At 39.4% G+C, this 13630-nt stretch overlaps 1 protein-coding gene across 1 annotated transcript; it reads right to left on the bottom strand.

Moving 5' to 3' along the window:
- Window positions 1-3707: 3707 nt before the first annotated feature.
- Window positions 3708-13346, bottom strand: ftr84 (finTRIM family, member 84). Its single transcript, XM_036580945.1, has 8 exons — window positions 12691-13346; window positions 10648-10743; window positions 8060-8185; window positions 7142-7249; window positions 6457-6613; window positions 6231-6284; window positions 5946-5999; window positions 3708-4505 (listed from the first exon to the last, which is right to left on the bottom strand). The coding sequence occupies exons 1-8, from the start codon at window positions 13243-13245 to the stop codon at window positions 3973-3975; spliced, it is 1683 nt and encodes a 560-aa protein (XP_036436838.1). The 5' UTR covers window positions 13246-13346; the 3' UTR covers window positions 3708-3972.
- Between the last annotated feature and the right edge of the window lie 284 nt (window positions 13347-13630).

Consider the following 13630-nt stretch of genomic DNA (forward strand, 5'->3'; position numbering starts at 1 on the left):
TATTGCTGCTCTAATGCAGCGCTCCCTCTGCTCTACTACCAGAGATTGACTTACATAAAGTTCAGCCAATCATATCAGACCTCACACGTTGTAAGCCAATCATATCAGACCTGGGGGAGGGGCTCTGTTTATGCACGGCACAGTAATCGTTAACTGAGCTGAAGGCAGGAATTTGGCTAAAAGCTCACTGAAATAAACATTAGACCGTATTCAAAATCTGTAAAATACAGAGTGAAATCGAGGGAATTTCCACCTACAGTATGGATTTGTGGCAAACTATGGTCAGTATAGCTGACTGTCTGTTTTTACTTGGCCGTATTATAAACTCTAGTTAGCTAAGCTAACTTCGGTTGACTTTGGGCTGGACTGAGGTAAACAGGCTAGGCTAACATCGACATTAGCTAACTAACCTAGCTGACAAGCTAACTAGTTTAACCACTTCGTAGTGAGTGCGAAAGAACAAGAGGGATAAAAATAACGTTATTTAAAGCTCTCTATATTCTGTTTTTAGATTGCTCTTCAGTAGTTGAAAGAAAATGACACCTGTATTTGCCATCAATTGCTGATTCCAGTGAATTAATGTCAGTAAAAAAAGGACGAGGCTGAATTTGGCTTTGTGTTCACCAACTGCTGCAGCATTTAAGGTGGAACGGAAAATTTAAACAAGAAGCTGACCAGCTTTGTGTGAAAAGGTCATAATAACAGTTTTATATCCCAGCAACTCCGTCTAAGGAGTCAGATGAGATTTTTACCAGTTAGAAAAAATAAATTGATTAATCATTATTAGTTCTTGTAAATCTGAGTTTAATAAAATGATTGTATAACTAAACTCAGGAAGAGAGGGAGAGAAAGAAGCTGAAGGAGGCTGACGGGACTGAAGGAGCAGATCTGATGGAGGTTAGTGATCAAGAAGAAAGAGAGTTGTATAAGCTTTTAGTTAAAATTAATAAATACATTTAATTTAACTGGGAAAATATAAAATGTCACATTGACTATAAAATTCTGTCACCCAGCTTATTAAACATGCCTACAGAGCAAAATCACACTCTAATTGCACCATCTGGGACTGAACTGATCTATAAACTGTGTGTTTGAATAATAGATCTAATAGATCTAAAGTTTATCTAAGAGAGAGGAGAGAACAGTGCTTGACTTAAGTACCTTTGCTTGATCTGTGCCTGTTGTAAGTGGATGTATATAGAGTTGGTTATACTGGCTCTGTGCTTAATACAAACTATGAGACGGATCTACTGTGCAGTGGTGGATGAAGTACACAAATCATGTATTTGAGTTAAAGTTGAGATACCCAAGGTAAAATATTACTCCAGTAAAAGTAGAAGTTCCTCCCTTTAGACCTCCACTTGAGTAAAAGTACAAAAGTATTTGCCTTCAAGTGTACTTAAGTATCAAAAGTGAAAGTACTAAAAGATTGATTATTAAAGACTCTAATGTCTTGTTATCATTTTTGTAAGAAGAACTTTTGCTTTGTTAAGTAATTTTAGGTGAAAATACTCCAGTGTCACTCTTGGTAAACCAGTCTTTTAATAGATTGTGATTATTAGTCTGACGCTGATGTCTATTAAAATTATCCTAAGCACAAAACACTGAAGACAAACAATTTCCATTAGGTGGAACCGAATGGCTCTGAAATAACATTTTGCAAGCAAGCAAAGTTTCATTTTAAGATTTATTTGCAACTTAGTTACAAGTTTAAGTTTAATAAAAACTTTAAACTCAGATTCACAAATGAGTTTCCTTTACTAAACTGCATCTGTAGGTCTCTGTTCATAAACATAAAACTAGCCAAAACAAATTTGCTATAAAATAAAAGTTTTTGTATAAATTCAGAAAAAAAACATGCCAGTCACAACTGCATATGTGTACATATGTCTATATTGTGGTCTGTTTACACAAAATTAGGTTAGTTCATCATTTATGTTGAAGAGACACTCTCAGAATTTTACACTGCTGCACTGATGTTGAACTGTGTGCTGCACTGGGTCAGTATGACCAACAGGTCAAAACAAGCTCAAAACAAAGTGAGCGCTGTGCCCTGATTGGTGTTCTTACTTTGCACTTCTTTCGTTTTGACATGTGGCATTTTTATGTACACATGGACCAAAAGGAACGACAGATTTCGCATAATGTAGTGGAGTAAAAAGTGAGATATTTAATTTTGAAATGTAGTGGAGTGAAAGTAAAAAGTTGCCCAAAATGGAAATACTTCAGTAAAGTACAGATACACAAAAAAGTACTTAAGTACATTTACTTCATTACTGTCCACCACTGCTACTGTGTGGCGATTTGACCACATAACCATTTTTTAAATACTTTGCATGCCTGTTGTACTTGATATTTTCTGGCTGTTGCTACTCTAAAAGTGCATTATAAACATTTTCGGCACATGAAAATAAAAAAAACGTGCTATCTATTGAAACAGGCATAAATTAGCATTGCTAAAACAGCAGTATCAGCCATCTTGATGCCTGAATTTGTTCGATTTTATAGATAACAGGATGGAGTACGGTGTCAGAAATCAAATAAGCAAGTCTATTTTAGATTACTTAACACCTTAATGTTGTTTGAGGCAAGTGAATGATGCTAACTGCTATAACCTCACTTACTTGTTAGCTACATAAGCCTTGTAGCTGCAGAGCACACAACACGTCTCAGCCAATTGGCTACATTTAAGACGAGAATAATTGAGTATGTTTAATTTTTGGCTGACCCATTGCTTTAAGAACAATAGCTAGATAATAAGCCTGGAAGTTTTGGGGTTAAATCAGCTATTGGGGGTTGCTAGTGGTACTGGATCTTAAGCAGTAAACATAATAATATCCCAGTGCTTCTCACAGTTTTGCTTTTTCCCTAATCTGACACATCTTATTCATATCATCAGCCATTCATCAGACCCTTATATGACCTCTCATGAGTAGGATAAATACAGAAATGTGCAAGGAATAGGGGTTCTTCAACTGGGATTAGGAGGAAATACAATCCATTGTTTATTCTAGTTGTGTTCTGTTGTGAGTCACCTGTTCTGCTGTTTCAGCAGTCGCTGACCAAGGCAGTAATTACTGCTGTATCATCAACTTTTACAAGTGCACAAATTATGGACATGCTTTTTACTACATCTACGTATACATGTATCTGAAAAACGTGTAGAAATATAGAACATTTACAGTCTATGAAAGATTCCTTTCAAACAAAACATTATAAATGTAACTGTCTTTGGAAAAAAACATGAGTTATAGGAAGCAAAATAGCAATTCTAATATGGAGTTATATGTAGAGAAAGAGCAGTAATGTACATTAAAACAACCACAACAACATATATATATATATATATATATATATACAGTATATAAACAGTTTTTTTTACTGTACATGTGTCAGGATCCAGTCCTCACAGGACAAAACACTGCAGACTTCAGCACACTGCCTCATTAAACACCTGATTCAGCTCATCAGCTAATTAGCGTTAGATGAGGGTAAATGCTAATCTCAGCTGCAGTTTGGCCTGGAAGGTCCCCAGTTTGACATGCCTGATCTACTGGAATAAAGGACACCAGCTTCAGGTTTAACCCTTAGAAGTCACTGTTATCACCAATTATGTACAATTTTATGCTCATTATTTTTTTCAGTCATAATTAAAAAAGAGTAGAAGTTGTGTGGAAAGTGCAGATTCTGAAATTTCATGCTTGTGTTTGTAAGTGGAAAAAGAGATGCTTTGTTGTGATTTAAATTTGTGCTTACAGTCAAGAACATTCTTTTCATTTTTGCCATATTTTTTTCATTTTTTGACTGAGAAATAAAAAGATAGTCAGAAGTGCAGATTTGAAGCTGTCAATATAGTGTAAATGGCAATACAATTAATTGTGTAATTCAGGAAGTAATTAAATGTGTAAAATTAAATTTAAATACGATGGCAAAACAAAAGTAGTAGCTTTCAACTTCTGGGGTTTAGATGTTCTAGGTGTGTTTCTCCAGAGAGCACAGGGATACTGAGGCCCCGACTCCAAATCCAGCATACAGTGGCTCAACAAACCGGGCCTGGAACCTGTGGATGAGCTCCATGGATTCTGAGACAGTATAGAAAGACACAGAGTTCCCAGGAAAGTCCAGATATACACCGATCCGCGTGGCCCTGGTCGAGATTGGCAGGTCTTTGTCCATCTTGTTGTGCCAGGCAGAGTATCCGGACTCGGAGCACAGTAGGCTCCAGGAGCGGTCGTTGTATCCCAGAAGGCTGTGGGAATTCTTGCCTTTGCGGCTGATGCTCTTGTAGGCAACGCCGATGGAGAACTCTCCGTTCCATTCCACCTCCCAGTAGTGCCTGGACCCGCTCAGTGGCTCAGCACACAGAATCTGGCAAAAGCCATCAAAACGTTCCGGATGATCTGGGTAAAACTGCACCGAGCGCTTCCGGACCACCCTGCGATTCCCCTCGGACAGGACCAGCTCTTTATAGGCGGTGTTTGGATCAAAGGTCAGTCTGACTGCGTCTGTTGACCAAGAGAACATCTTTGATCTTAGATCTTAGAGATTTAGGATTGATTATACAATTGTTGTTTGTGCCAAAAGGAGAAGATTGAAGATCGTAGAAGATTGAAGATCTTAGATCACCACCTACACGTTATCAAAACAAAACAGAACATGATGGCTACACCATGATTGCAACCAATATTCCTCTCTTACATGCCGTAAATGACTTGCCCATTGTTCTGGATCTGGTAAGACTGGATGAGGGTGGTGGTATCGAAGAATTGATACATCATTTATAATATATTTTTTCTGCAATTTATGCATAAATTTTCACATTATTTATTAGAAATTGCATAAAAAACAAAAAAAGTTGTGAATTTGACATCCTTATGGTCAAAAACACTCCAATTGCAAAATAATTGAGATTGATCCAATGGGAAAATTCTGTGGTAAATTCAGAGTTTCCTATGTCAGAAATAGTGACTGTCTTGGAATATGGTGGGCATTTTGAAAATTCAAGTGGCTAATGAGATTTTTCACATGAATGGCCCCAGAGGGACAAACATACCAACTCTGGTGCTTGTATCCACATTTGAAAGATTATTACAGTTACCTGCTGCACTTAACAGCAGTTTCATTTTAACAGTAAAGGCATGAACTTTGATCAGTTGCTGCTTTGTTACACTTATTGGCAATGTGTCCATTTTACTCACTAGCTGTACTGTCCTGTTGTAGAAGCCAGCTTCATGTTCTCATCTGACCGTGACACATTTTCTTCTAGCATTTGCTGATATTTAGTGGAATGCATTCTTCCATTGACCTGTTTGGCAGCCATTGGCAATGTTTCCTATGCCAGTGGCTGCCACACAACCCCAAAGCAGAATAGATCAAGCCCTGTACTGAACAGTTGGTAAGTTGTTCTTTGCATCAAATGCTGATCCTTATTTTCTCCAAAAATACTTTTGGTGATGGAGGCAAAAGCATTCCAGTTTTTATCTCATCAGTCCAGAGCACTTATCTTGATGTTGTTTTGTATACTTCAGACTTGACTGTTGTGATGAAGGCAGTACGACTCTTCCATGAAGGTCATGTTTTTGAAAGCAACATTGCACAATAGAATGATACACCACCATGCTGAGTCCAGTGTGAAGGCCTTACTCACTCTAAAATTATAACTAATTGTGAAGCAATCTCTGCTTAGCAGGACTGTATTTGTACAACACGTTCTAGCTTTGACTTCATTACAAGTAACAGAATTTTTAGGTTGATTCTTTAAGAAGAAGCAGGTGTTTGGTCCACTTCTAGCTATGAGTGTGAATATTACCAAATATTTGAATGTGTTGTGCAATTTGTCAAGCTTAGTCACTTAGTAATGGCATTGCAGTCAGTATCTTATCATCTGGACACATGGTTCATATGAGTAATTACTACCGTATTGTAGTCTGTGTGGCTTAACTTACATCTGAGGAAGTCTGCTCTGGTTTTGGGCTCCTGCAGATCAGCTCTTGTTGGTGCTGCAGGTGTGGAGAAAAAGTTTCACTTTAGTGACTCACTTTTTAATATGAAGTTCTGAAAGAAGTAGTTGCTAATCTTGCTAATACTTGCTAAGCCAGAAAGGATAAAGGTTGAAGCCTTGGTAAAATCATAGCCATAGCATTGTATGGATACTACTACTACTACTACTACTACTATGGATACTACTAGATAAAGTACAGCACCTACAGAACACACTAAAGCCATCTTACCTTTAAAACGACCTCCAGACCTGGGGATCAACACATAGACTGGGATGTCACTCACTATGGGGAAAAAACATTTTCTGTCAGTGACCACAAGTAATGATGATATAAGAACTGAAGCCTTTTGAGGACTAGTTAGTCTTTATTATTACTAACTTTAATATGTATTATTAGCAATATTAGCATTTCATGGTGAAGTAGCCCTTTTATATAAGATTGTTTTTTAAAATACCTTTTTTGGACATGTTGCCCAGCTCTCTTTTGCAGATATCGTCCAGGTGTTCTTTCATGTCAGTCGCAGTTTTAGTGACCTCACCGAAGGAGAACTCTGGGTTTATTAGGACTTTAGGCACCATAGGCTCGGGGGCGATGGACAAAGCTGGAAAATTCTACAGAGATTACAACCTTCATGACCAAATGTTTTAGCATTCTCTCGTACCCTTATTTTGTCAGCTTGTATATTGTACATGTGGTATGCAGCTCTAGCATTATGTACGTGTAGTTAGTATTTTGACATTATTTTGTGGCATTGACAAGGAACAAGGAGACCCGGAAAGTAGAATGAACCAGTGCAACTGCTTTTTCATTTGGTAGTTAGCCACAGAACAAGCTGAAGCTAATCATGCTGGTGGGAGGCAACTAAATCCCATGAACTGTAATGTAAACAGACTTACCAGTCTTGCTGGCTAGACACATTACACAAGATCAGTTAGCAGAGAATGCTTTTCTATTGCTTCTTCTACTATGTATCTGGAGGCTGTTTGTCACTGTCGCTGTTTGAGGCTGTTAGCTAGTGAGCTAAAATCTGATTTATTTTTTGGATTGTAGAACTGTCGTCCATCTTTTTTCATGTGTACTGGCTACAAAAAACGTTTATTTAGATTCTTGTAAACATGTTGAGATGGACTGTACTGTACCTGTAGAAAGTGTATGTTGTCCTCAGTATCAAGTATCTGCCGTAACTCTGCATCTCGCCGCTGGAGCTCCATGATCTCCTGCTCCAGGCGCTCCACGTATCCTTGGGCCTGCCGACACATTCACACTGTGTACATAAGTCTTTGAAATACCGATATTGCAGAAGGCTGCAATATGCAAATGAAACCTCAGCTAGAGATGTTATGCCCAGTACCAGAGCATCGAATCAGTGTCGACACTTTGTGTTGCGAACTGTATCGAAACAGTGACGCTGTGCCTCGGTTCAAACGCTGGAGTCACGTGATAACAGACAATGAAGCTTCATTACGTTACTGAGATGTGAGATGTTTGATATGTGACCGAACGCTATCATACTCAAATAACACCTCTTCAATGCTTCTTGACAGCATTATAATTATTTTCATTACCACAAATATTACAATGTGACTCTTCATTACTTGGGAAGTTTAAGATGTTTGCATGACAAGAAGACAATATAATGGGCAAAAAAGTTGTTTTTAATAAAATTTTCTTTCTTTATATGAAAATCATATAAATCATATAAATCACATTTGTGTTGTAATAAAGGTTTATTTGGGTGAATAAGCTTTGATGTAAATGACAATCAAAAGAAAACAGTCATTCTAGGAAATTGAACTGGGCAGGAGATGGCAGCATGGAGCCTGGTATCATATGCTTCAAAACACTGAACCATTTTCTGATACAGCTGGTTCAACTGTGTTGAAGCTTCGAAAAGCTTTGTAACGCCATCGCTATCCTCAGTTTCTGTACTGTGTGAGCATTCACAGTACATTTTTAAATGTATTGCAGGCCATTTCACAATTACAAAAGATAGCAGTGGAATCCATGTACTTGAAAACGAGGACTGAGTTTGAATTGTTTTGCAATAAGATACTTGCCTGAGCCATGGCTGCTTGGAGGTTAGCCTGAATGAGCTGGCAGATTTCAGCGTGCCAGCGCTCCACTGACTGCAGCATCTCACTGAAGATCTTATCACTGGCCGCTTGGGCCCGGTGAGCATTACCCTGCAGCCAGGGGGCAGCAGAGAGCAGAAGTTTAATTATACTATACATCCCAACAGCGACATAGCAGTAGAAGGAACATATACTGGCTATCAGGGTTGGCTGTTTCATTGGCCATAAACCTCTCAAGTCATATCATTTTGTGTTGCTTGTTGCATTTAAGGAAAGCAGCTTTTCTCTACTGGGGAAAATGAATGGCGTTTTCAAAGATCATGGCTGTTGCACCTTGCGATGATGAAAAATCTAGCAAACTGAATATGTTTTGTCTTTTGAACATCAGAACGTCACTGGATGGATTATGAGGTCATTAAGGAGTCGAAACATGGATATTCTACATTCTGCAAACAGGTTAGCATTCCTGCACAGTGAAATTGATGAACATAAATTTAGTACTGTATTTCAGCTGTATTCTGTTCCAAGACCATATCCTCAAGCTGTGGCCAAAGCAACTTAACCACCACCCTGACAAAGCTTGCTGGTTTGTGAGAGGTATTTTGGAGGTGTTATGGTGTCAATTCAATGCACAGCAGTGTTAAATTGTCTGTAGTCTCAGGAGTGTTCTCATAACAAGAACACAGAACTTAAAGTAGGAGGTGATAGTGTGATCGTCAACATTGTCAACAACAAGCTTGTTCTTAGTTTGTGAATGTTGTGTTAGTTGTCATCACTGGAAAGTCCCCCATCAACTCCAGCATGAGCATGCATAGGTGTGGCGTGTGTGCAGAGATCACATCACATGCAGTAAACATAAACATTATCTCTTGCGGGAGAAAAATAGTTCCGTATAGTGATTTGCTAGCTAGCTTGTGTTGCTTGTGCTATCATTGAATTCTGAATTCTCTTACTGCCCTGTTGAAGCTCCACAGCAGAATTAGATTTTTAGGTAAAAATAAAATAATCCTCCTTTGCAGCAAAATAAAGCTCTGCTGATCGTTCAAACACAGTTTCATCAATCGTCTTAAGTGTTGGAGTTAATGTATAACTGCTAATTGACCCTTTAACCCTGAAGATTTGTGCGCAGACTGCTGGTCACCATAGCAACATGGACAACAATCTTGCCTAGCTAGTCACTAACAAAAAGGCAAAGAGAAAGATTCAAAACGAGCATCGATGATTTGGAGACAAAAGGACTTATTTGTGTTTATTAGCGCTCCAGCTGGTTTCCTGATATGTTTAATCTGCAATGTGAAACTGTCAAACACTAAAAAGTCATGAAGCTGAAGTCGGCTTCTTAATCGCATTTTCCTGTTCCACCTGTTTCACCTTTTAAGGTGGAAAGGGAAAATTCAAAGGAGAAGGTGGCTTTACAGTCCAGTAAAAAGTCTAACGTTGAGAGACAAGAAACTGTTCTACTTTTGAGAAAAAGTTTCCTGCCGGAGATGCGAGAAAAGCGGCTATAGCTGAGCTAAAGCTTAAAGCAGAGCAAAGTTAGTCTATGTTTTCATTTATATTATGTTTTTTAGCTTGTACTAGTACATTAGCTCATACTGAGACATATTTACAGCAAAGATCGTAAAATGGACATAAAATGTTGTGGCTCACAAGGTGGTTTGATTTTTATTGAAAGAGCAAAAATGGCTCTGTTTAACATTTGGGTTGCCGACCACTGGACTAGAGGAATTTCAGGGTGGGGACATGCGGCAGATTTGTTAGCAGCAGATTTCACCTCAGTCCAGCACCAAAAGTTTAACAGGTTGTCCCCAGACATGTATTCTTGTTGTGAGATCGCATCTGGCCCTGTGAAACTAGACTGCATGTAGCAATATTCATATTTTGACTTTATAACAGCCTGAGGATCCAGTGATATATGGGGGGAAATGTAAGTGTAGCAAAACACCTCAGTTTTGGAGCAGTTTTGTTTACCACAAGGCATGGTAGCAGTGATTTTCAACAATGTCATTCATTTTTCTCATAGAGAAAAACTACCTAAATTTGGAATTCCTTACATTGGCATGGCACAACTACAAATCAATGACTTCTAATAATGATGGGCATGGATATATGAACATAGATAAATCTTAATTCATCTTAGCATTAGTTTTGCTTAGTTGTGTATTCAAATAAGGCTTGTGGGTTTGTAATTAAAACATTGAATAAATCCTACACAATCTCATCACAATCTCATCATTTTTAAGTGTGCAGGGTAGAACTGTGCTACAGAATAAGGCGACACAAGCAGGTCATTATATGTCTCACGCTGGCCTGAATGTGTATGGAAAACATTCAAGCAAAAGATGATAAAGACCCAGTTACTGTTCTGTGGGTCTACTAAAACACAAAGATCAATACATCCACCCAAGTATCAAATACAGCTCACGTCTTATGTTGGTTGCATGCAATAAATAAAACACTGGTTATTTAATATTATTCATCATACACTCACATTGCAAATGAGGAATAGCTGTTTCCACTGAACGCTGTTTGTACCACCAGGTGGCAGCACTGGATAAAGACGTATTACTCACTTTCAGAACCTCCACATTATGTCTCAGCTCCTGCAGCTCCTTCATGCGTTCCTGGATAATGTGCTGGACTTCAGACTGGGTCACCACCAGCACTTTCTGAAAGACATTTGTGCATGTGAGTAGAGATGAAACGATATTAAAATTTCATATCACGATTATCATGACCAGAATTATCACGATTATCGATATTATCGCGATATTGTTCAAAAGCGTTGAAAAGTAAAATAAATAAATAAATAAATACATACTGATACACAAACTGAAATTCGTTTCACCATTACTATTATTATTATTATTACTGTTGTAAATTATTATTATTATTACTTCTGTAATTATTATTATTATTATTATTATTATTAATTACAATAATTAGGGATTTCCCTGCATAGAGAATTAAATCTTCACCAACTCTGAGGTGGGCCTTAATGGAAAATTATTACTTGTAAGAAGTGTTGCACTCGGGGGATTTCTGTCCGAACTGCAACTGCAGCATTATTGTGCTGTTGTGGCGCTGAACCCCTAATCAACACAGTGCACCAGGAAAAACAGCCAAAATCACAGAGGAACTGCGTGACCGCGCTGTGAGCTGCAGACAGTGTAGAACTCACACAGTGTGTCTCCACCTGTTGAGCTGCTTCTCTAAAAGCATTTTAAAACTAAAACATAACTTAAAATTAACATGCATCTGAGCTGCGGCAGAAACACTCCTAAAGTTTAATCTCTGAAACTCTGCTTTTCCCAAAAGCAGCACACAGCGTTTACTCGCGCAAGGTCCCGTCTCAAAGCACACTATCTTCCCTATGTAGTGCACTTCGTAGATCATGAAATAGCAAATCCTTCACCCAAAGAGTGCGTGAAATGTTCGACTAAGTCATCTATAATCAACATTAACAACAGGTTACAAATCCCCTTTTTAAAACTCAACTGCTTGTTAATGATGATCGTGTTTGTTTGAAAAGTAGCGCTCTATGTAGGGGACACTGAGTGATTTGAGACGGTGTTATCCTCAGACAGTAAACACTGCAAGCGAGACGAGAAAGGGGAGCTGTGCAGATTGAACCTCTGCAGCGTCTCATTCCAGAGCTTGTGTGACTGTTAACTCAGAGCTCATTTTGGAGACGCTGCTCCACAGAAATGTGTGTTAAAAGCTTTAGTTTCGATTCACAGTTGATTCACCGATTGTTTTTTCGTTTTTTTTGACGCTAAAAGCTTCATTTTATATTATTAACGAACCATAAGCGTAAGTTAAACCACACAGACCATGACATTTCTTCTATTATGAAGTCTCCACAGACTTCTCCGTTAAAGTTAACCTTGCATTCTCTAAAAAGTAGCAGGTGGTGGTCGCGAATTTGCTGTTTAACTGTTTTAGATGTGTCGGGAATGTCACATAACTGAGAGCTGTAGTTAATTTAAATGGGTTCAAGCTTCAGTCAGCAGTTAGCATTCATGCAACTAACTTAAGTAATTTTTTCCATTAAACTTTATCTTAAACTCTTTATCTCTTTAACTCTATTTTGTATTTACTCAATTTTCTCTTGAATTTAGTAATGGCAAAAATTCACCCACTAGCTTAGACTTTCCCTTCATGCAATTTCACCAAGAGGGTGAAGGCAATGTTATGACCATCCTATCCAACCTGACAGAGGTTACGCTCTTATTATGCTTTTTTGGACTCCTGCAGTGTGTTCACTGTACTGCTCACTGGTGATCTGCAGTGATCATGGGGTCCTGTTTGTACTCTGGTGTTGGCTGATAGCCAGTTCATTCAGCTAAGCAGGGCTAATGCTAGACACTTTTTCATTTGAAGCATTGTCATTTTATTTTTGACATTGAAATCTCTGGTTGTCCATTTTGGAACGGAACCTCTTCAGGGTTAATTAAGGGGTCCCAGACTCTCTGTGACCCCACCATATATGGGTAAATGGTAGCATGTTCAACCACATGCACCTTAAACGCAAAGATAAAGCACTAAATCAACCGAGCAGGTTTGGATCACCTCCAGTCAGATAGTCTATAGCCTCATCCGTTATGGTTTCTCACCTGCTTCTCGGCACGCTCTTCCTCAGCACTGACCGTGTTGTGGCTGCGGTGCTCCCTGACTGTGCAGAGCACGCAGATGCACATCTGATCGGAGCGGCAGAACAGCTCCAGGCCCTTCTCATGCTGAGGGCAGATTTTGCGATCCAGGTGGCCAGTCTCATCCACCAGCTTGTGCCGCTTGAAGGTGGCTGACTCGTAGTGTGGCTTGATGTGCGTCTCGCAGTAGTAAGCCAGACACACCAGGCACGACTTGACCGCCCGGTTCCGCCGGCCTGTGCAGAAATCGCATAGGGCTTCCCGCTTGAGGTACGGGAAGGGTGCGAGCTCCGGCAAGGGCGAGGGAGGCTCACGGGGACCGACGTTGGGCACATTCCGACGCAGGACCGGCCGAGGGGTGAAGGTGGCCCGGCAATGGGGGCAGCTGTAGACACCAACATGGTCGGCCTGGTCCCAGTAGATTTTGATGCACTCAAGGCAAAAAGTGTCTCCACAGGGGATGGTGATGGGGTCCCGGAGCTCCTCTGCACAAAGAGAACACACATAGGAGTCTGTCATGGTTAGAGAAAAAGAAGCAAGACAATTGGGATGGATTGATTGTGGCGTGGTTGTCCAGAAAGAAAGAAAATTTGAAGGCTGGTACCAGTATTTATAGAGTTGGCTGTAGGTTACCGATCCATGGGAAAAAACCCAAATCCATGAATACACACACTCTCTGAAGGTGAGTGTTTGTATGTAAACAGAGATGGGAATTTCATGGTTATGTTTGTGTGTATGTCTGTTTATGGGTTACAAGTCCAAGAGGCTGTAGGTTACCAGCATGGAAAGCATGGAACCTTGCAGAGATGACACCGAAGGACGAAAAACCATGTATGTATGTCCAAAGCAGCTATGTGTACGTTTACAGCAGAAATCTTGCAGTAATCTGGAGGGGGTGGGGGGG

The sequence above is a fragment of the Colossoma macropomum genome, unplaced genomic scaffold, assembly GCF_904425465.1.
Source record: "Colossoma macropomum unplaced genomic scaffold, Colossoma_macropomum, whole genome shotgun sequence".
NCBI classification, from domain to species: domain Eukaryota; kingdom Metazoa; phylum Chordata; class Actinopteri; order Characiformes; family Serrasalmidae; genus Colossoma; species Colossoma macropomum.

Bases quoted from the DNA above. Each gene is read 5' to 3' on its own strand.
- ftr84 (XM_036580945.1), bottom strand. From the start codon at position 13,245: ATGACAGACTCCTATGTGTGTTCTCTTTGTGCAGAGGAGCTCCGGGAC. The intron at 8,186-10,647 runs GTGAGTAATACG...CCCTGGCTGCAG, and splicing joins ATAATGTGGAGGTTCTGAAA to GGTAATGCTCACCGGGCCCA. The intron at 4,506-5,945 runs GTAAGTTAAGCC...CTTGGTCAACAG, and splicing joins CAGAGCAGACTTCCTCAGAT to ACGCAGTCAGACTGACCTTT.